The following is a 22,130-nucleotide window of genomic DNA, read 5'->3' as shown; positions in this document are numbered from 1 at the left end:
CTACAGAAGAGGTAAAGGCCTTCTTGCTTCTCCCCTTTGTTGCTCTCCTGGTGTAACTTCTACTGATGAGGTAAACACCATGTTCCTTCTCCCCTTTATAACTCTCCTGGTGTAACTTCTGCTGATGAGGTAAACACCTTCTTCCTTCTCCACATTATTGCTAACCTGGTGTAACTGCTACAAAAGAAGTAAAAGCCTTCTTTATCAGTAGACGTACAAGAAGAGCAATAAAGGGGATTAGGAAGGAAGCTTAAACTCTTTGGTAGATTTCATGGAGGTAGGTTCTGTAGGTCTCTGCAGTAACTTCTAAAAGTCTTGATCACCTGCATGATGTGTTTTGACTATATGAAGGTAATTATGTGGTGCTAGGGACTGTCCGAGATCATGTGTGTCTATGGAAACCTGTGGGGTCAATGTAGTCAACTCTACACTTGATACCAAATGAGAATTAGGAATGAAGAAATACTTGTGAGATGTAGGAGCTGGGTTATCAGCAGATGCTCAAGGGCGTGAGAATCTGGCAATGGGTCTGTGGTTGTGTTAGATGATGGTGTCCTGGTATATGATGCAGGCGGGCTGTGTCTAGCAACTTCTGGAAGTGTATATTTGTGTGCTTGGTTGGGGTTATGTGAGTGATGGTGTGTGTGTGGAGGGTCATGGTAGTGTGGGCCTATGCGTAGCCAGGCTCGACAGTTATGTGTTGGAGCTGGTTGGAGAGACAAAGAACCTTTCTTAATGTCTCAGAAAAGGTGTTTTACCTGTTATCCTGACTGTTGGTATTGCATCTGCAGAAACAGAAGTATCTCCCATACAGTTGCCCTCTTTCCCGGCCTTTTTGTCTTTACATACTAATACTTCTGTGTAGAAGAAAAAAGATGCCCCAGCATTACGTCTCCACCAAAGTACTATCCACACGCGTGTCACATGGACAATTGTTTCGGACTGAAGAGGTTCTGGAGATGTTGCTGGGAGTGTGGGGTGGTCCATTTGGGATTAAGTTGGCATACGAAATGCATAATCTTCAGGTCAAATGTGTGCACTGTTTATAATCTGCGAAAATGATAAGCAAAGCTTGAGATATTTAACATCTAGAGGCAGAAATGAACAAATACATTTATCTTCCAATATGTATTAGACATACCGCAGCTTTCTAGAATCTGCCTTTCTCACACTGTGTGCGGACTGTGGATGCCTTTATCTCTAACCAGTTGGAACTTAATTCATGTCTGAAATATCTCCACCTTCTATAATCCCTTTCCACCAAGAACACAATTGCTGCATGTTTTTTCAGATTATTCCAACTTTCCTGTTTCTAAGCATCGACAATACACTGTCCAAGTCCACATGCACGGTCCACATCTTTGGCAACAGTGCCCCGTGTAACCTCCCCACCATGCTGGCTGGTGCAAAGCTGTTCATTCACATTCTGCCTCTGGCGAACCAAGGTGCAAAGCATGTGTACCTGCAGGTTCACTGAAGTAGGAAGACCCATCCCTTAGAAAGACACCAGTTGTCGCAAGGTGAGGTGACCAGCCTGAGTGATGTTCCATGTGAGCTCTATCTTTGTCTTAGCCTTGCAACCACACCCCGCACATTCCTTTTCCATCTACACCCCAGCTGTCCCTTCATCGCTAAACCTGCCACCATCTCACCACCACCAAATCCTCGCATCTCCATCAGAGCCAAATTGAAGCCCATTCCCTCCCAGCTCTACTTCTCTAGAACTCACTTGCCATCCCCCTGACCTGAGGTCTCACCCACCTCAATTCATTCAAGCAGGAGCTAAAAGAAATCCACCCCCAGTTAGTTGCTACACCATTGCCTCCCAGATGCCACAGCAGGATCCATTTGAGCCCTTACCCAAGATAAGGCACTCTAACCAACATACCCAGCATTCACCGAAGATTGCCTATAACTGAGAGCTTGAATTGTCGCATCACCCATCCTCCACCACCAGCATGGGTTGGCATCACCAAGCATCATCGCCTTGTGCGGCTATCATGTGTTCGCTCTGTCCAGGAGGTTCCTTCAAAGGTTTCCACAATGTGGATGAGTGTGAGAAAGGATTTTCTGTTGATTGTTGCCATTTTCTTTTCTTCTAGGCTGCACTTGGCTGCCATGAGAGGGAATGTGGAGTGCCTAGAGGTGATGATAACCAACGGGGCCGACGTGATGGCTAAAGATAGCGCAGGTAACGCGGTCACGGCACCGCCTACAGTCTCAGGAAAGAGCACTGGATTCAATTATATATGATGGAGCAGCAGCCAGGATGCAGTCTACTCTTAGAAGTATCTAAAACAGGAGCTACCATATATATATATATATATATATATATATATATATATATATATATATATATATATATATATATATATATATATATATATATATATATATATCAAGTATCCAGGTCACTCACCCTGAGGCCTTACAAACCTTAAAATTAGTTTGGGCCTGACTGATAGTTTAACAGATGGTGCGCCATCAGTCAGGGTGGAGGAGGACATTACCACTGCCCTCCTGATAGACAACCATCCGAGAAATGCAGAGATGAACGAAAGCCCAGAGGTCATCTATATACATTGAAAGAAACCAATCACACAGGCTTCATTCAATGTACAAAAGGATTTGTGGGCACCGCCTTCGATTTTGAGGGCCATTCACCAAACTTTTCAAATGTTTTAGTTTTTCAAACACAAAGCTGCCAAAGCTGAAGTTTGTTTCTAAAAAAAAAACAAAAAACGAATGGCCCCCACACCCTTGGAGATTTCTCCTAGAGTGTGAGGGTCATTAATATTTTTTTTCTGTCCCTCACCGTAAGACTTTTCCTGGCAGTGATGGGCAGAAAAAAAGCATTACATTGCCCACTCTAAATAGGGTGGGCAGTTTAATGCCCTTCCTGCGATGGCTGCTATCATGGAGTCATGCCAGGAAGCTTTCAGTTAACAGAAGTAACGTAAATGCCATCAGCAGAAACCTTATGATCTGCTTGTCTCTAAGGGCCAGATGTAGGTCGCAAAATACCGGTTGGTAACGGCCGAAATTACCGAATTTCGTCCGTTACCGACCGGTATTTGGCATTTGGAATGTAGGTGGCATTTTTGTAGGATTCTGTATTTTACCGAATCGGTAACTTAAGGAATCGGTAACTTACTGATTTTTTAACATACTGATTCGGTAAATTACCGAATCCGTAATGTAGAGGGCACTCAAGTGAGTGGATTCCTCAGTTAAGGATTCGTTATTTACCACCAACTACAAGTTGGTGGTAAATAAAGAAAACCTTTGAAAAAGCAATTTTTTGCTTTTACAACACTGCGATATGGCAGACATACATGCCCTTAGGGCATGTATGTGTGCCACATGTGCACCCATGCACTATTCAGGGGTGCAACAGGGTGTCAATCTGACACCCTGCCACCCTTGTATGTGTTCTCCATTTACCGAATCGGTATTTACCGAATCGATAATTCCCATTCATTCCTATGGGATTTAAGAATCGGTAAATAGTATTTACCTACATCTGGCCCTAAATGAGGTAGCGGATCGAGGGTTTTGAAGACACGGCACTCCTTCCCGCTTGCGACGGGGTACCCTCTCCACCAAACTCTAATTCAAGCCTTCTGTTTGCTCTAATGAGAACATACATGAGCTATAACGTAGTAAAACTTTGTGAAAGATGTACGTCTTGTTCTTCCTGCTCACCTAAGGAACTGATCCTGGAAGTGTGAGGTCAAAGGGTGCATTCTAATGCAGATTGATTATAATTTCCACCCTCGGTGGAAAGATCACTAAAGAGACCTTAGGAATGTACGATAGTAAAGATTGAAGGCCCCTCTTATCTACTGTTGCAATATTTTAAGGGACAGAAAAGTAATGTTCTTGACTTTCTATACTGTGTTTTTCTTAGGGCACACTGCACTGCACTTGGCAGCAAGATATGGCCACCCTGAATGTGTCAGCAGACTGCTACAGGTAGGAAAAGAGAGATGGTATGTCACTTTGGGCATAAAAATGCCTAAAGGTAGAGATTATTCTTGGGGGGCAGAGTTATGTTATGTTTTTCTATCCTGATTTGTAGAGCGCATGGCTACCCAAAAGCTTCCCAGGACTGAGTGAGGCTTAGCCCTTTGAAGGCGGAGCAATGCTGAGCAAGTTGGCTTGTGAGGATGTAGCCATGTTTTGAGCATTCTGCCGAAGCAAAACTCATTCGTTTCGTTTCTGAGTTCTCCCGGCTTAGAGTTCCACAGTTTTGGAGTCAGGTATACGAACACCTTCTACCCCATCTTATCCTTTGCATTCTAGGCACTTTCAACAGTTGCACCTTTGAGGATCTTAAAACCCTAGAAGGAGTGTAAGGGGCTAGAAGGTTCATGATCAGAGAAGGGCCCCTCCGATGTGTTGCTCAGTGAGCTAGACATAATGTCTTAAAATGGATTCTTTCTTTTACTGGGAGCCAGTGAAGAGTGTCCAGAACATTTGTTGCTGAGGGGTATTTGGGCAACTTAAGAATCAGTTTGGCTGCCACATTCTGGATCAAGTGCAGTCTTTTGAAAACATATTGAGGGGCGTCCAGATAGAGGAAGTTCCCTTAATTAAGACGGGACAATATTAGGGCCTGCACTACTATTCTCCTGGAGGTAGTAGGTAGAACGTCAAGGATTTTTCGTAGGGTTCTGATCGTCCGGAAACAGGATGCTGTACTTTTTTGCCTGTGGTTCCATGGTTAAGGCACTGTCGAGCCACATTCCCAGGCTCTTTATGGGGGAGATGGGGGATAGGGAGGGGTCATAGACATCCTCCCCATGCAATGTTCATCTGAGGGGTTGGTTTATTTCCTAGTACCATCCCCTCGGTTTTATCTCCATTCAGCTTGAGTGAGTGATTTGGCGTCCACCATGCAACTTTTTCCAGGCACGGGGCTAGATGTTGTTGAACATGTCCTGTCTCTGGGGACAGTGAGACGACCAGTTGAGTGTTGTCGGCACAAGACACAATCGACACTCCAAATTCCTTCACAGTATCTGCTAGCGGATTTAGATAAATGTTAAACAATGTTGGTCTCACCGAGGAGCCTGGTGGGACCCCACATTTTAATGTAAAGACATCAGAAGAGCAGGGGGGCTCCCAGGTTTGGAAGGACCTCTCCTTCCGGAACGAAGAGGACCAGTTGAGTGCAGTGTTTTTTATTCCTGTGTCTCTCAACCTTTTCACCAGTGTTACATGGTGGACTGTGTCGAATGCGGCACTCAAGTCAAGGAGTATGATAGCTGCTGAGCCTCCCTTGTCAAGCAGCAATTTCAACTCCTCCGTGGTCATTAGCAATGCGGGCTCCGTGCTGTGTTGAGGCCAGAAGCCGGTTTGAGTTGAATTGAGGAGTTCTCCGCAAACTAGGACAATTTCTGATGGACATGTCGTTCAAGTATCTTCTCCATTGCGGGAAGCAGAGAGATAGGTCTATAGTTTCCCGGGCACAACATATCCAGATTGTGCTTCTTTAGCAGAGGCTTAACCACTGCGCGTTTCCACGCCTGGGGAACTATTCGTGTCAAGAGAGAGAGAGATTAAGGAGATCCACCATTGTGGGCAAGATATCTTGTGCTCCGGGGTGGAGAATGTGTAGTGGTTCCGGGTCCAGAGGGGAGCCAGATTTTACTTTTTCCAGAAGCTTAGGGAGCGACTCCATCATGACGGGAGGGGGGAAGCTAGAGAGAGAAGTACTCTTGTCCTGTGAGGCCTGAATATCTGGAGGCGTTGCCAACAAGCTTCTTGTATGCTGTAAGTTACTGTAAACATCTGCCACTTTATCTTGAAAATAGGCTGTCAGTTCATTACAGGGTGCCAGAGATGGGGTGGGCAGCGAGTTTTCAACTTTCAGAGTAGTGAGTGATTTAACTCTGCGAAAAAGCTCCCTGCGAGAACTAGCTGCGATCAAAATTGAGGTTTCATATTATGCTGCTTGCGCTCTTTTAATTTCTTGGTGATAGTGTCTGGTGGCTTATAAGAGTGTTTTTGGTTGTTTTCATAATTGTTCCTCTAGTTCCTTTCAAGGACTTTATAGTTTTTTTAAGGACATTAGGGGGCATATGTATCAACATCCGTGTTTGCGATTCTCAAATAGCGATTTTTTGAGAATGACTATTTGAGAATTGCAAAATGGGATGTATGTAGAAAATCACAATTTTTTTGCGATTTCTTAGTTTTCCTTAATTGTGATTCGCAAATTGTGAATTCACAATTAAGGAATACTTTCCCATTCATTTCTATGGTCCAGGAGGCCCATAAGAATGAATGTGAAGTCATTCTCAATTTGCAATTCGCAATTCGCAATTTGCGAATCGCAAATTGAAAATAATTTCAAGGGTGCAAGGGTGTCATGAGGAAACCCTGATGCACTCCTGAAATTTACATGTGTGCGCATATGGCGCACATACATGCCCTACGGGCATGTATGTGCGCCACATGGCACCTTCACAAATGGTAAAAAGTGCATTTGTGAAAGAAATCCCAAATTACCACCAACTTCAAGTTGGTGCTAATTTGGGATTTCTTAATTAGGGTTCGCACAACTTGTGTGCTTCATACATAGCATTTTAGGAATCGCAATTTGCGATTCCTTAAATGCTGACACAGAATAAAGGAATCGCAAATTTAGCGATTCCTTAATTTTGTGATGCGATTTCAATGATACATCGCATTTTCCGATTTTTTTGTCGCAAACGCTGCTTTTTTGCGAATCGCCGCGTTTGCGACAAAAAAAAACGGTAGATACATATGCCCCTAAGTTACTTGCAAACCATGGTGCTGACCTTTCCTTCTTTCCCATCTTTATTTAGAGTAAATGTCAATTTGAATAAAATTCAAGCTGGGAATAAGCGCAATTGCAAGTTCATCAGGAGTATGAGAAATTCACAAAAACATACACAGCCCCCAATAGCAACTCCCAGGCAAACACCGAAAAATGAAATTCAATGCTGAGAAACTTTACTGCAAAACATATAATTAAAGAAATAGGAATATAAATTAGGAGAAAATTGTAACAGGCAAAATTGCTATTGGCAAAATAAGAGAAACGTAGATCCTGTATTTTCTGCATGCAATCTAAGTAGAGGCAAGCTATACTGCGAAAGATTGTTACACGGTGTTCGAAAAGTAGTGCAAAAAACTTTTCCAATTAAAAAAAACCCTGCATCCTTGTTTTTTGCTTGTGCCTGTTGCAGCGTTTGAGTCACGCATACCCTTCTTTAACCCTGACAGAATGGTTATGCATAAAATATACCTTGCATGAACCAGCAGGGCCAGCATTCAGCCCTTGGAGGACTGGCTTGTCATGAGATGCCTCCTCTCGCCTGGATGATCCGGCATGCCTGTGGCAGGTGGTCGCGCAGTCCGCTGAGGCTCCACTGTCAGAAAACAAGCAGGTCCCCCATCTCTATATGAGGCGGATGTACCACATCTGGGGGAGAGGGAAATAACCTGCTTTTCGATAGATGTTCCATAACTCTTAATAAACCCCGTAGGCCCCGATTACCAGTTCCACAATACATTCTGATCCCTGTGTAAAGGGGAGTTTTCAAAGGGATCAAAGTGACAAATGGTGTGCTAAATATCAAGCACTCAGTTTTATATTCAGGTGGATCAGTGCATAATTTGAGCCAGTGGTTTCTGGTGCTTGGCACTGGCACTTAATTGTCAACAATGGCGCTGGTGACAGTCGGCCACAAGGTGGCGCTGTCTAGCAAAATTTAGAGATGACCACAACAGTTAATTATTAATTCAATACACATCAGAAAAGAACTGTGACCTGCCGCCCAAGCCATTCCTATAGCTTTGGGGGCCTGGAATAGTCCGATTTGTCACACTTATAGGAGTCTGACGGTTAGTAGTTGAATATTGCCATTGGCAGCATAGCAGGGGCAGTGTATGCAAGCTTCAGTGGCTTCCTGGCGAGGGCCCTGGCAGTTTTTCTTTTTTTTCTTTTTACAAATTAAGCACTGGGATGGATCAAATCTTCTGAAATTTCTGGGGTGAAAAGGCCTATCAAAGGATAAAACATACTGAATTTGGTGTCTTAAAAACTGATCCTGCGTGTTATGCATCACTTCCAAGTGAAAAACTCAGCATGGAAGGTATGCAGGTAATATTCAGTTCAAAGACCTTTATTTCGGTCAATAAGACCATAAAAGTATGTATACATTACAATCAAAATATGAATCCCCTGGTTGATTAAAAGGATCTTGCAATGCAGAAAACACATCTACAGTGTTGAAAGCAGCCAGGAAACCTGGCAACCCTCAGGAGGCCTGAAAACTGGGCACCTCAGAATGCGGCACCAGCAAAATAAACCTTCAGTCACACATAGACATGAACTTACAGGAGGGACATTGAACGAGACCGAGTTGGGGAGTCAAGGAAAGGAAATGATAAGGGCGAACAGGAAAACAGTGACAGGGGTAAGGTGTTACTGTGTTAGATTTGTAGGTTGCAGCAGAATAAAGGCAGTAAAATACGACTTAGCTCTTACTGTTTTAAAAATAAGGAGCCCAGGAGTGAAGAGCAATTAAGGGAGAGGGAAAAAACAGACAAGCCAAACAAAGAAGACAAAGCAAACGCAATCAAGTTGGAGAAGAACACTAGTCTTTGTCCCAAAAACAGTCAGAGCAGGCAGAGGGTGTGAGCATTGCTAAATTTGTAAAATAAATGCTGGTACCTGAAGTGTTTTTCAGGGGCCCTCAGTCAGCACTAAGGCTTCCTAGTCCCGATTCCACCTCCTGCCTCTTTCTTCCACCCCCTACACTTCCTGTCTCGTTATCTCATGAATACCGAGGCTGCCTGGTCTTGATTCAACCTCATGCCTCTTTCTACCACCATCCTGCACTTCCTGTCTCTTTATCTCATGAATACCGAGGCTGCCTGGTCTTGATTCCTCCTCACGCCTCTTTCTTCCACCCCCTCACTTCCTGTCTCTTTATCTCATGAACACCGAGGCTGCCTGGTCTTGACTCCACCTCACGCCTCTTTCTTCCACCCCTACACTTCCTGTCTCTTTATCTCATGAACAACGAGGCTGCCTGGTCTTGACTCCACCTCACGCCTCTTTCTTCCACCAATCTACACTTCCCGTCTCTTTATCTCATGAATACTGAGGCTGCCTGGTCTTGATTCCACCTCACGCCTCTTTCTTCCACCCCCTACACTTCCTGTCTCTTTATCTCAAGAACACCGAGGCTGCCTGGTCTTGATTCCACCTCATGCTTCTTTCTTCCACCCCTTCACCCCAAGTCTCTTTATTGCATGAATACCAAAGCTGCCTGGTCTTGATTTCACCTCATGCCTCTTTTTTCCACCCCCTACACTTCCCGTCTCTTTATCTCATGAATACCGAGGCTCCCTGGTCTTGATTCCACCTCATACTTCTTTCTTCCACCCCTACACTTCCTGTCTCTTTATCTCATGAATACAGAGGCTGCCTGGTCTTGATTCCACCTCATGCCTCTTTCTTCCACCCCTACACTTCCTGTCTCTTTATCTCATGAATACTGAGGCGGCCTGCTCTTGATTCCACCTCATGCTTCTTTCTTCCACCCCTTCACCCCGAGTCTCTTTATTGCATGAATACCAAAGCTGCCTGGTCTTGATTTCATCTCATGCCTCTTTTTTCCACCCCCTACACTTCCCGTCTCTTTATCTCATGAATACCGAGGCCGCCTGGTCTTGATTCCACCTCATGCCTCTTTTTTCCACCCCCTACACTTCCCGTCTCTTTATCTCATAAATACAGAGGCCGCCTGGTCTTGATTCCACCTCATGCCTCTTTCTTCCACCCCCTACACTTCCTGTCTCTAAACCTCATGAATACCGAGGCTGCCTGGTCTTGATTCCATCTCAGGCCTCTTTCTTCCACCCTACACTTCCTGTCTCTTTATCTCATGAACACCGAGGCTGCCTGGTTTTGATTCCACCTCAAGCCTCTTTCTTCCACCCCCTACACTTCCTATCTCTTTATCTCATGAATACCGAGGCTGCCTGGTCTTGATTCCACCTCACGCCTCTTTCTTCCACCCCTACTCTTCCTGTCTCTTTATCTCATGAATACAGAGGCTGCCTGGTCTTGATTCCACCTCATGCCTCTTTCTTCCACCCCTACACTTCCTGTCTCTTTATCTCATGAATACCGAGGCTGCCTGGTCTTGATTCCACCTCCTGCCTCTTTCTTCCTCCACCCTACACTTCCTGTCTCTTTATCTCATGAATACGAGGCTGCCTGGTCTTGATTCCACCTCATGCCTCTTTCTTCCACCCCTACACTTCCTGTCTCTTTATCTCATGAATACCGAGGCTGCCTGGTCTTGATTCCACCTCTTGCCTCTTTCTTCCTCCCCCCTACACTTCCTGTCTCTATTTCTCATGAATACCGAAGCTGCCTGGTCTTGATTCCACCTCATGCCTCTTTCTTCCTCCACCCTACACCTCCTGTTACTTTATCTCATTAATACCGAGGCTGCCTGGTCTTGATTCCACCTCATGCCTCTTTCTTCCACCCCCTACACTTCCTGTCTCTATCTCATGAATACCGAGGCTGCCTGGTCTTGACTCCACCTCACGCCTTTTTCTTCCACCCTACACTTCCTGTCTCTTTATCTCATGAACACCGAGGCTGCCTGGTCTTGATTCCACCTCATGCCTCTTTCTTCCTCCACCCTACACTTCCTGTCTCTTTATCTCATGAATACTGAGGCTGCCTGGTCTTGATTCCACCTCATGCCTCTTTCTTCCACCCCCTACACTTCCTGTCTCTTTATCTCATGAATACTGAGGCTGCCTGGTCTTGATTCCACCTCATGCCTCTTTCTTCCACCCCCTACACTCCCTGTCTCTTTATCTCATGAATGCCGAGGCTGCCTGGTCTTGATTCCACCTCATGCCTCTTTCTTCCACCCCCTAAACTTCCTGTCTCTTTATCTCATGAATACTGAGGCTACCTGGTCTTGATTCCACCTCATGCCTCTTTCTTCCACCCCTACACTTCCTGTCTCTTTATCTCATGAATACCGAGGCTGCCTGGCCTTGATTTCACCTCCTGCCTCTTTCTTCCACCCCCTACACTTCCTGTCTCTTTATCTCATGAATACTGAGGCTGCCTGGTCTTGACTCCACCTCATGCCTCTTTCTTCCACCCCCTACACTTCCTGTCTCTTTATCTCATGAATACCGACGCTGCATACTCTTGATTCCACCTCATGTCTCTTTCTTCCACCCCCTACACTTCCTGTCTCTTTATCTCATGAATACTGAGGCTGTCTGGTCTTGATTCCACCTCATGCCTCTTTCTTCCACCCCCTACACTTCCTGTCTCTTTATCTCATGAATACCGACGCTGCATACTCTTGATTCCACCTCATGTCTCTTTCTTCCACCCCCTACACTTCCTGTCTCTTTATCTCATGAATACCGACGCTGCATACTCTTGATTCCACCTCATGTCTCTTTCTTCCACCCCCTACACTTCCTGTCTCTTTATCTCATGAATACCGAGGCTGCCTGGTCTTGATTCCACCTCATGCCTCTTTCTTTCACCCCCTACACTTCCTGTCTCTTTATCTCATGAATACCGAGGCTGCCTGGTCTTGATTCCACCTCATGTCTATCTCTTCACCCTGCATTTCCTGTCTCTTTATCTCATGAATACCGAGGCTGCCTGGTCTTGATTCCATCTCATGCCTCTTTTTTCCCCCTACACTTCCTGTCTCTTTATCTCATGAATACCGAGGCTGCCTGGTCTTGATTCCACCTCCTGCCTCTTTCTTCCCCCATCTACACTTCCTGTCTCTTTATCTCATGAACACCGAGGCTGCCTGGTCTTGATTCCACCTCATGCCTCTTTCTTCCACCCCTACACTTCCTGTCTCTTTATCTCATGAATACTGAGGCGGCCTGCTCTTGATTCCACCTCATGCTTCTTTCTTCCACCCCTTCACCCCGAGTCTCTTTATTGCATGAATACCAAAGCTGCCTGGTCTTGATTTCATCTCATGCCTCTTTTTTCCACCCCCTACACTTCCCGTCTCTTTATCTCATGAATACCGAGGCCGCCTGGTCTTGATTCCACCTCATGCCTCTTTTTTCCACCCCCTACACTTCCCGTCTCTTTATCTCATAAATACAGAGGCCGCCTGGTCTTGATTCCACCTCATGCCTCTTTCTTCCACCCCCTACACTTCCTGTCTCTAAACCTCATGAATACCGAGGCTGCCTGGTCTTGATTCCATCTCAGGCCTCTTTCTTCCACCCTACACTTCCTGTCTCTTTATCTCATGAACACCGAGGCTGCCTGGTTTTGATTCCACCTCAAGCCTCTTTCTTCCACCCCCTACACTTCCTATCTCTTTATCTCATGAATACCGAGGCTGCCTGGTCTTGATTCCACCTCACGCCTCTTTCTTCCACCCCTACTCTTCCTGTCTCTTTATCTCATGAATACAGAGGCTGCCTGGTCTTGATTCCACCTCATGCCTCTTTCTTCCACCCCTACACTTCCTGTCTCTTTATCTCATGAATACCGAGGCTGCCTGGTCTTGATTCCACCTCCTGCCTCTTTCTTCCTCCACCCTACACTTCCTGTCTCTTTATCTCATGAATACGAGGCTGCCTGGTCTTGATTCCACCTCATGCCTCTTTCTTCCACCCCTACACTTCCTGTCTCTTTATCTCATGAATACCGAGGCTGCCTGGTCTTGATTCCACCTCTTGCCTCTTTCTTCCTCCCCCCTACACTTCCTGTCTCTATTTCTCATGAATACCGAAGCTGCCTGGTCTTGATTCCACCTCATGCCTCTTTCTTCCTCCACCCTACACCTCCTGTTACTTTATCTCATTAATACCGAGGCTGCCTGGTCTTGATTCCACCTCATGCCTCTTTCTTCCACCCCCTACACTTCCTGTCTCTATCTCATGAATACCGAGGCTGCCTGGTCTTGACTCCACCTCACGCCTTTTTCTTCCACCCTACACTTCCTGTCTCTTTATCTCATGAACACCGAGGCTGCCTGGTCTTGATTCCACCTCATGCCTCTTTCTTCCTCCACCCTACACTTCCTGTCTCTTTATCTCATGAATACTGAGGCTGCCTGGTCTTGATTCCACCTCATGCCTCTTTCTTCCACCCCCTACACTTCCTGTCTCTTTATCTCATGAATACTGAGGCTGCCTGGTCTTGATTCCACCTCATGCCTCTTTCTTCCACCCCCTACACTCCCTGTCTCTTTATCTCATGAATGCCGAGGCTGCCTGGTCTTGATTCCACCTCATGCCTCTTTCTTCCACCCCCTAAACTTCCTGTCTCTTTATCTCATGAATACTGAGGCTACCTGGTCTTGATTCCACCTCATGCCTCTTTCTTCCACCCCTACACTTCCTGTCTCTTTATCTCATGAATACCGAGGCTGCCTGGCCTTGATTTCACCTCCTGCCTCTTTCTTCCACCCCCTACACTTCCTGTCTCTTTATCTCATGAATACTGAGGCTGCCTGGTCTTGACTCCACCTCATGCCTCTTTCTTCCACCCCCTACACTTCCTGTCTCTTTATCTCATGAATACCGACGCTGCATACTCTTGATTCCACCTCATGTCTCTTTCTTCCACCCCCTACACTTCCTGTCTCTTTATCTCATGAATACTGAGGCTGTCTGGTCTTGATTCCACCTCATGCCTCTTTCTTCCACCCCCTACACTTCCTGTCTCTTTATCTCATGAATACCGACGCTGCATACTCTTGATTCCACCTCATGTCTCTTTCTTCCACCCCCTACACTTCCTGTCTCTTTATCTCATGAATACCGACGCTGCATACTCTTGATTCCACCTCATGTCTCTTTCTTCCACCCCCTACACTTCCTGTCTCTTTATCTCATGAATACCGAGGCTGCCTGGTCTTGATTCCACCTCATGCCTCTTTCTTTCACCCCCTACACTTCCTGTCTCTTTATCTCATGAATACCGAGGCTGCCTGGTCTTGATTCCACCTCATGTCTATCTCTTCACCCTGCATTTCCTGTCTCTTTATCTCATGAATACCGAGGCTGCCTGGTCTTGATTCCATCTCATGCCTCTTTTTTCCCCCTACACTTCCTGTCTCTTTATCTCATGAATACCGAGGCTGCCTGGTCTTGATTCCACCTCCTGCCTCTTTCTTCCCCCATCTACACTTCCTGTCTCTTTATCTCATGAACACCGAGGCTGCCTGGTCTTGATTCCACCTCATGCCTCTTTCTTCCACCCCCTACACTTCCCGTCTCTTTATCTCATGAATACCGAGGCTGCCTGGTCTTGATTCCATCTCATGCCTCTTTCTTCCCCCATCTACACTTCCTGTCTCTTTATCTCATGAACACCGAGGCTGCCTGGTCTTGACTCCACCTCACGCCTCTTTCTTCCACCAACTTACACTTCCTGTCTCTTTATCTCATGAATACTGAGGCTGCCTGGTCTTGATTCCACCTCCTGCCTCTTTCTTCCCCCATCTACACTTCCTGTCTCTTTATCTCATGAACACCGAGGCTGCCTGGTCTTGACTCCACCTCACGCCTCTTTCTTCCCCCAACTTACACTTCCTGTCTCTTTATCTCATGAATACTGACGCTGCCTGGTCTTGATTCCACCTCCTGCCTCTTTCTTCCCCCATCTACACTTCCTGTCTCTTTATCTCATGAACACTGAGGCTGCCTGGTCTTGATTCCATCTCATGCCTCTTTCTTCCCCCATCTACACTTCCTGTCTCTTTATCTCATGAACACCAAGGCTGCCTGGTCTTGACTCCACCTCACGCCTCTTTCTTCCACCAACTTACACTTCCTGTCTCTTTATCTCATGAATACTGAGGCTGCCTGGTCTTGATTCCACCTCCTGCCTCTTTCTTCCCCCATCTACACTTCCTGTCTCTTTATCTCATGAACACCGAGGCTGCCTGGTCTTGACTCCACCTCACGCCTCTTTCTTCCCCCATCTACACTTCCTGTCTCTTTATCTCATGAACACCGAAGCTGCCTGGTCTTGACTCCACTTCACGCCTCTTTCTTCCACCAACTTACACTTCCTGTCTCTTTATCTCATGAATACTGAGGCTGCCTGGTCTTGATTCCACCTCCTGCCTCTTTCTTCCCCCATCTACACTTCCTGTCTCTTTATCTCATGAACACTGAGGCTGCCTGGTCTTGATTCCACCTCATGCCTCTTTCTTCCACCCCCTACACTTCCTGTCTCTTTATCTCATGAATACCGACGCTGCATACTCTTGATTCCACCTCATGTCTCTTTCTTCCACCCCCTACACTTCCTGTCTCTTTATCTCATGAATACCGAGGCTGCATACTCTTGATTCCACCTCATGTCTCTTTCTTCCACCCCCTACACTTCCTGTCTCTTTATCTCATGAATACCGAGGCTGCCTGGTCTTGATTCCACCTCATGCCTCTTTCTTTCACCCCCTACACTTCCTGTCTCTTTATCTCATGAATACCGAGGCTGCCTGGTCTTGATTCCACCTCATGTCTTTCTCTTCACCCTGCACTTCCTGTCTCTTTATCTCATGAATACCGAGGCTGCCTGGTCTTGATTCCATCTCATGCCTCTTTTTTCCCCCTACACTTCCTGTCTCTTTATCTCATGAATACCGAGGCTGCCTGGTCTTGATTCCACCTCCTGCCTCTTTCTTCCCCCATCTACACTTCCTGTCTCTTTATCTCATGAACACCGAGGCTGCCTGGTCTTGATTCCACCTCACGCCTCTTTCTTCCACCAACTTACACTTCCTGTCTCTTTATCTCATGAATACTGAGGCTGCCTGGTCTTGATTCCACCTCCTGCCTCTTTCTTCCCCCATCTACACTTCCTGTCTCTTTATCTCATGAACACCGAGGCTGCCTGGTCTTGACTCCACCTCACGCCTCTTTCTTCCCCCAACTTACACTTCCTGTCTCTTTATCTCATGAATACTGACGCTGCCTGGTCTTGATTCCACCTCCTGCCTCTTTCTTCCCCCATCTACACTTCCTGTCTCTTTATCTCATGAACACTGAGGCTGCCTGGTCTTGATTCCATCTCATGCCTCTTTCTTCCCCCATCTACACTTCCTGTCTCTTTATCTCATGAACACCGAGGCTGCCTGGTCTTGACTCCACCTCACGCCTCTTTCTTCCACCAACTTACACTTCCTGTCTCTTTATCTCATGAATACTGAGGCTGCCTGGTCTTGATTCCACCTCCTGCCTCTTTCTTCCCCCATCTACACTTCCTGTCTCTTTATCTCATGAACACCGAGGCTGCCTGGTCTTGACTCCACCTCACGCCTCTTTCTTCCCCCAACTTACACTTCCTGTCTCTTTATCTCATGAATACTGAGGCTGCCTGGTCTTGATTCCACCTCCTGCCTCTTTCTTCCCCCATCTACACTTCCTGTCTCTTTATCTCATGAACACTGAGGCTGCCTGCTCTTGATTCCACCTCATGCTTCTTTCTTCCACCCCCTTCACCCCGAGTCTCTTTATTGCATGAATACCAAAGCTGCCTGGTCTTGATTCCACCTCACGCCTCTTTCTTCCACCCCCTACACTTCCCGTCTCTTTATCTCATGAATACAGAGGCTCCCTGGTCTTGATTCCACCTCATACTGCATTCTTCCACCCCTACACTTCCTGTCTCTTTATCTCATGAATACAGAGGCTGCCTGGTCTTGATTCCACCTCATGCCTCTTTCTTCCACCCCTACACTTCCTGTCTCTTTATCTCATGAATACTGAGGCGGCCTGCTCTTGATTCCACCTCATGCTTCTTTCTTCCACCCCTTCACCCCGAGTCTCTTTATTGCATGAATACCAAAGCTGCCTGGTCTTGATTTCATCTCATGCCTCTTTTTTCCACCCCCTACACTTCCCGTCTCTTTATCTCATGAATACCGAGGCCGCCTGGTCTTGATTCCACCTCATGCCTCTTTTTTCCACCCCCTACACTTCCCGTCTCTTTATCTCATAAATACAGAGGCCGCCTGGTCTTGATTCCACCTCATGCCTCTTTCTTCCACCCCCTACACTTCCTGTCTCTAAACCTCATGAATACCGAGGCTGCCTGGTCTTGATTCCATCTCAGGCCTCTTTCTTCCACCCTACACTTCCTGTCTCTTTATCTCATGAACACAGAGGCTGCCTGGTCTTGATTCCACCTCATGCCTCTTTTTTCCACCCCTACACTTCCTGTCTCTTTATCTCATGAATACCGAGGCTGCCTGGTCTTGATTCCACCTCCTGCCTCTTTCTTCCTCCACCCTACACTTCCTGTCTCTTTATCTCATGAATACGAGGCTGCCTGGTCTTGATTCCACCTCATGCCTCTTTCTTCCACCCCTACACTTCCTGTCTCTTTATCTCATGAATACCGAGGCTGCCTGGTCTTGATTCCACCTCCTGCCTCTTTCTTCCTCCCCCCTACACTTCCTGTCTCTATTTCTCATGAATACCGAGGCTGCCTGGTCTTGATTCCACCTCATGCCTCTTTCTTCCTCCACCCTACACTTCCTGTCTCTTTATCTCATTAATACCGAGGCTGCCTGGTCTTGATTCCACCTCATGCCTCTTTCTTCCACCCCCTACACCTCCTGTCTCTATCTCATGAATACCGAGGCTGCCTGGTCTTGACTCCACCTCACGCCTCTTTCTTCCACCCTACACTTCCTGTCTCTTTATCTCATGAACACCGAGGCTGCCTGGTCTTGATTCCACCTCATGCCTCTTTCTTCCTCCACCCTACACTTCCTGTCTCTTTATCTCATGAATACCGAGGCTGCCTGGTCTTGATTCCACCTCATGCCTCTTTCTTCCACCCCCTACACTTCCTGTCTCTTTATCTCATGAATACTGAGGCTGCCTGGTCTTGATTCCACCTCATGCCTCTTTCTTCCACCCCCTACACTTCCTGTCTCTTTATCTCATGAATGCCGAGGCTGCCTGGTCTTGATTCCACCTCATGCCTCTTTCTTCCACCCCCTACACTTCCTGTCTCTTTATCTCATGAATACTGAGGCTGCCTGGTCTTGATTCCACCTCATGCCTCTTTCTTCCACCCCTACACTTCCTGTCTCTTTATCTCATGAATACCGAGGCTGCCTGGCCTTGATTTCACCTCCTGCCTCTTTCTTCCATCCCCTACACTTCCTGTCTCTTTATCTCATGAATACCGACGCTGCATACTCTTGATTCCACCTCATGTCTCTTTCTTCCACCCCCTACACTTCCTGTCTCTTTATCTCATGAATACCGAGGCTGCCTGGTCTTGATTCCACCTCATGCCTCTTTCTTCCACCCCCTACACTTCCTGTCTCTTTATCTCATGAATACTGAGGCTGCCTGGTCTTGATTCCACCTCATGCCTCTTTCTTCCACCCCCTACACTTCCTGTCTCTTTATCTCATGAATACTGAGGCTGCCTGGTCTTGATTCCACCTCATGCCTCTTTCTTCCACCCCTACACTTCCTGTCTCTTTATCTCATGAATACCGAGGCTGCCTGGCCTTGATTTCACCTCCTGCCTCTTTCTTCCATCCCCTACACATCCTGTCTCTTTATCTCATGAATACCGACGCTGCATACTCTTGATTCCACCTCATGTCTCTTTCTTCCACCCCCTACACTTCCTGTCTCTTTATCTCATGAATACCGAGGCTGCCTGGTCTTGATTCCACCTCATGGCTCTTTCTTCCCCCTACACTTCCTGTCTCTTTATCTCATGAATACCGAGGCTGCCTGGTCTTGATTCCACCTCATGCCTCTTTCTTCCCCCTACACTTCCTGTCTCTTTATCTCATGAAATCCGAGGCTGCCTGGTCTTGATTCCACCTCCTGCCTCTTTATTCCACCCCCTACACTGCATGCCCCTTTAATGTTCTCTAGTAGGATCTGTTTCTTTTTTTTTTTTTTTTCTTTAAATTATATTTTTATTGCAGAATTATAAACAGCAGGAAAAAGTAAACAGCCAGTGCACTTGTGGGCTCCCCCCGTCCAATGACAGTTCACAGTTGTACACAGCCATTCAGCCCGCATCCCGGAGGCCGGGCGGCATATCAGATCGCTCGAGAGGAACACAACACAGTGTACGTCCCATTGGGACCCTGGCGGAAGGTCGTTTTACGTATCTGCTTTTACCCCCCCACCGCAACAACATTCCCGTCAGCCATCTCCGTGGAATCAACGTAATTGCCTCCGTCGGGCCTACTCTAGGCTATTCGGGCCTTCGTGCCAGGCCGTCCCACCCAATCAGTCTGCCCGCCACTCAATACCCCCTGTCCCAGTAGTTCCAAGGCCTCCATCAGCAACCCTCCAATGGCTTCCGGCCCTCCCCAAGCCCCTCTACAACTAACCCCCCCAACGCCCCCCCCCTGGCAACTGCTAAGGTGTGTGCTTCGCTCTACTGAACTGGATGGTTCCACTACAGTGCGTAGTGAGATACTTCTGTGTTCGCCCCACGGTGTCCAGCGGCTTAGTCCTCGCCGTCCTCATCCTCAACCAAAGCATCACGCAGAGCCTGTACCACTAACTCCCATGCACGCGCCGCATCCAGAGCTTTCTCATTCCCCAACTTCACTGCTTGCTTCATCCGGAGCACGCTCTCGCAGTCAGACCATCGCAGCAACTCATTCTTCCATCTACGCAGTGAGGGACCCCCCTTGGCCTTCCAGTGCCACGATATTTCCCTTTGAGCCAATATCAGGCCCAGATCTATGAATTTACTTGTCACCTTGGTGTGCTTAGTATGCGGGAACCAGAGCAATAGACACGCCGCCATGTCGAATTCTACCTCCCTGTCAGTCACTTCATTCAGGAGTTCCCCTACCTCCGCCCAATAAGATCCCAGTTGTGGACACCCCCAAAACAAGTGGTCCATGTCCGCCCCAAGGGACGAGCACCGGGGGCAACAGGCATCCGGCACCCGAAAGTGCCGCTGTAGTTTCTCTGGAGTTAAATAGGCCCTATGGAGCACATAAAAATGGACCTGCTGAAAGCGCGCGTTCCTGGTGCCCTTCCACGTGCGTCGCAGGATATGGCCCCATGCCGTATCCGGTATGGGCCGGCCAACGCTCCCCTCCCATTTAGCTTTGAGCCCGTGGAGTGGTTCCAGCCCTTCGTTCAACATCCTATTATGGAGGCACGTCACAGCTTTGAATGTACCAGCCGCCATCACCACATATTGGCATGCCATAGTCGTCGCGGGCTCCAGGAGCCCCTCTTTCCAGTGCTTTTGCATGGCAGCCACTACAGCCGCGTGTAGTAGGAAGCCCCCCTCAGGCAGTCCGAACTGGTCCCGAAGCACGACGAACGGCGCCAACGCCCCATCTATATACAAGTCACCCACCACCTGCAACCCCGCGTCCTCCCAGTCCATCAACGGGGACCAATCCCCTCCGTGCGGCAAAGCCGTCAACATCCCGATCGGGATCTCCGGGGCATAAGGCCGCGATGCCCTCGCTCTCCGAAGGCTCCTCTGCCAGCACAGCCGGAGCGTCCGCTCCTCCATGGTGAGGGCCCGTAACTCGAGCCGTTGCTGCATAATGATGTACGACAGCACGTGGCGCTGTATCCCCCGACCCCGGTCTTCCTCCGGCCCCCGGAACACCCTGGCTACGTTCTGCGTAAGGACCTGCAACTGCGCCGCCAGATAATACAGCTCAAGGTCGGGCACGGCCATGCCCCCCTCCAGCTTGGGGCGAAGTAGCGTGCTCAAGGCTATTCTGCGACGGCCATGCCCCCACAGAAAGCCAATAATCAGTGACCGCAGTTCCCTAAACACCCCCTGGGGAATCCAGACAGGTAGCGTTCGGAAATAATAAAGGAAGCGGGGGAGCGCCACCATTTTCAACAATGCTATCCTGCCCAGGACTGTCAGCGGGAGGGTCGACCAGAAAGACAAGCTACCCCGCAGTGACCGGACACAACGGCCAATGTTACCCTCCAAAAGGTCAGCAGCCGAGTGGTAAATGCGGACACCCAAGTAGGTGATGCAAGAGGGTTCCCATGCCACACCCACGTCGCTGCTAGGGGCTGGCGATCCCGCTCTCAGCGGAAACACGCAGGTCTTTGCCCAATTGACCTTAAGGCCCGACAGTCGGCCGAACTCGGACAGCAGATCCATCGCTCCAGCCAGTGCCCCCGAAGTGTCAGCTAGGTACAGGAGCAGGTCATCTGCATAGAGCGATATATAATGCCATTGCCCATCCCTCACTATTCCCGCGTATCGGTCGCCTGACCTCGCATGGACCGCCAAGGGTTCCATCGCCAGGGCAAACAACAGAGGGGAGAGAGAGCATCCCTGTCGTGTTCCCCTGCCCACCGGATACGCGGCAGATACCAAGCCGCCCAATCGAACTCTCGCCGTCGCCGAGGTATACAAGACCCTCGTCCACCTTCGAAACCCATCGCCCATGCCGAACCGCTCCAGCACTCCATCCAAGAAAGGCCATTCCAAACTGTCGAAGGCCTTCTCGACATCCACGGACAGAACCGCCGGCGTTCCCTCCCCATCCAAGATGGCGTCCATTATTCCCACCAGGCGGCGGATATTCATCGCCGTGCTCCTCGTGGGTATAAACCCGGCTTGATCCCTGTGCACCAGGCCCGTCATGTGCGGGGCCAATCTAGTGGCTGGGATGCGACTCAGGATCTTATAGTCCACCGTCAGCATGGACAGCGGGCGATAAGACCTCACGTCCGCGGCATCCCGGCCAGGCTTGAGGAGTGGTACTATCAAGGCCTCCCGCATGGAGCCAGGCAATGCCCCCTTCTCGAAGGCCTCCGTATACACCACGAGTAGCCTGGGCGCCAGAGCGTCTACATAGTGCTGATAGAACTCAACTGGGAGTCCGTCCACCCCGGGCGTCTTGTTACGGGCCATATGTTTGATAGCCACTCGAATTTCCGTAAGCGTGATCGGGCTACCCAAGTCCTTCGCGTCGTCCTCGTCCAAGACCGGAAGCGGCCTCTCCCCCAGGTACTCCACGATGTCCTGAACCCCCACTCCCAACTGACTCCGGTACAATTCCTCATAGTAACCCCTAAAGCGGTCCAATACAGCTGCCTGGGAGTACACCATC

General features: G+C 48.2%; 1 protein-coding gene across 1 annotated transcript in view; it reads left to right on the top strand.

Annotated features, from left to right (window-relative positions):
• Positions 1-22,130, top strand: part of ANKRD24 (ankyrin repeat domain 24) — a 95,807-nt gene that overhangs the window by 5,705 nt on the left and 67,972 nt on the right. Inside the window, exons 3-4 of the mRNA XM_086946572.1 lie at positions 2,103-2,191; positions 3,911-3,975. Of these exons, the coding sequence (XP_086802698.1) occupies positions 2,103-2,191; positions 3,911-3,975 (154 nt within the window). The remainder of the gene's footprint in view (positions 1-2,102; positions 2,192-3,910; positions 3,976-22,130) is intronic.

The sequence above is a fragment of the Lissotriton vulgaris genome, chromosome 12, assembly GCF_964263255.1.
Source record: "Lissotriton vulgaris chromosome 12, aLisVul1.2, whole genome shotgun sequence".
In the NCBI taxonomy this organism is placed as follows: Eukaryota; Metazoa; Chordata; class Amphibia; order Caudata; family Salamandridae; genus Lissotriton; species Lissotriton vulgaris.
The sequence above is the reverse complement of the archived record's forward strand: the minus strand, read 5'-3'. Positions and strand labels throughout refer to the sequence as shown.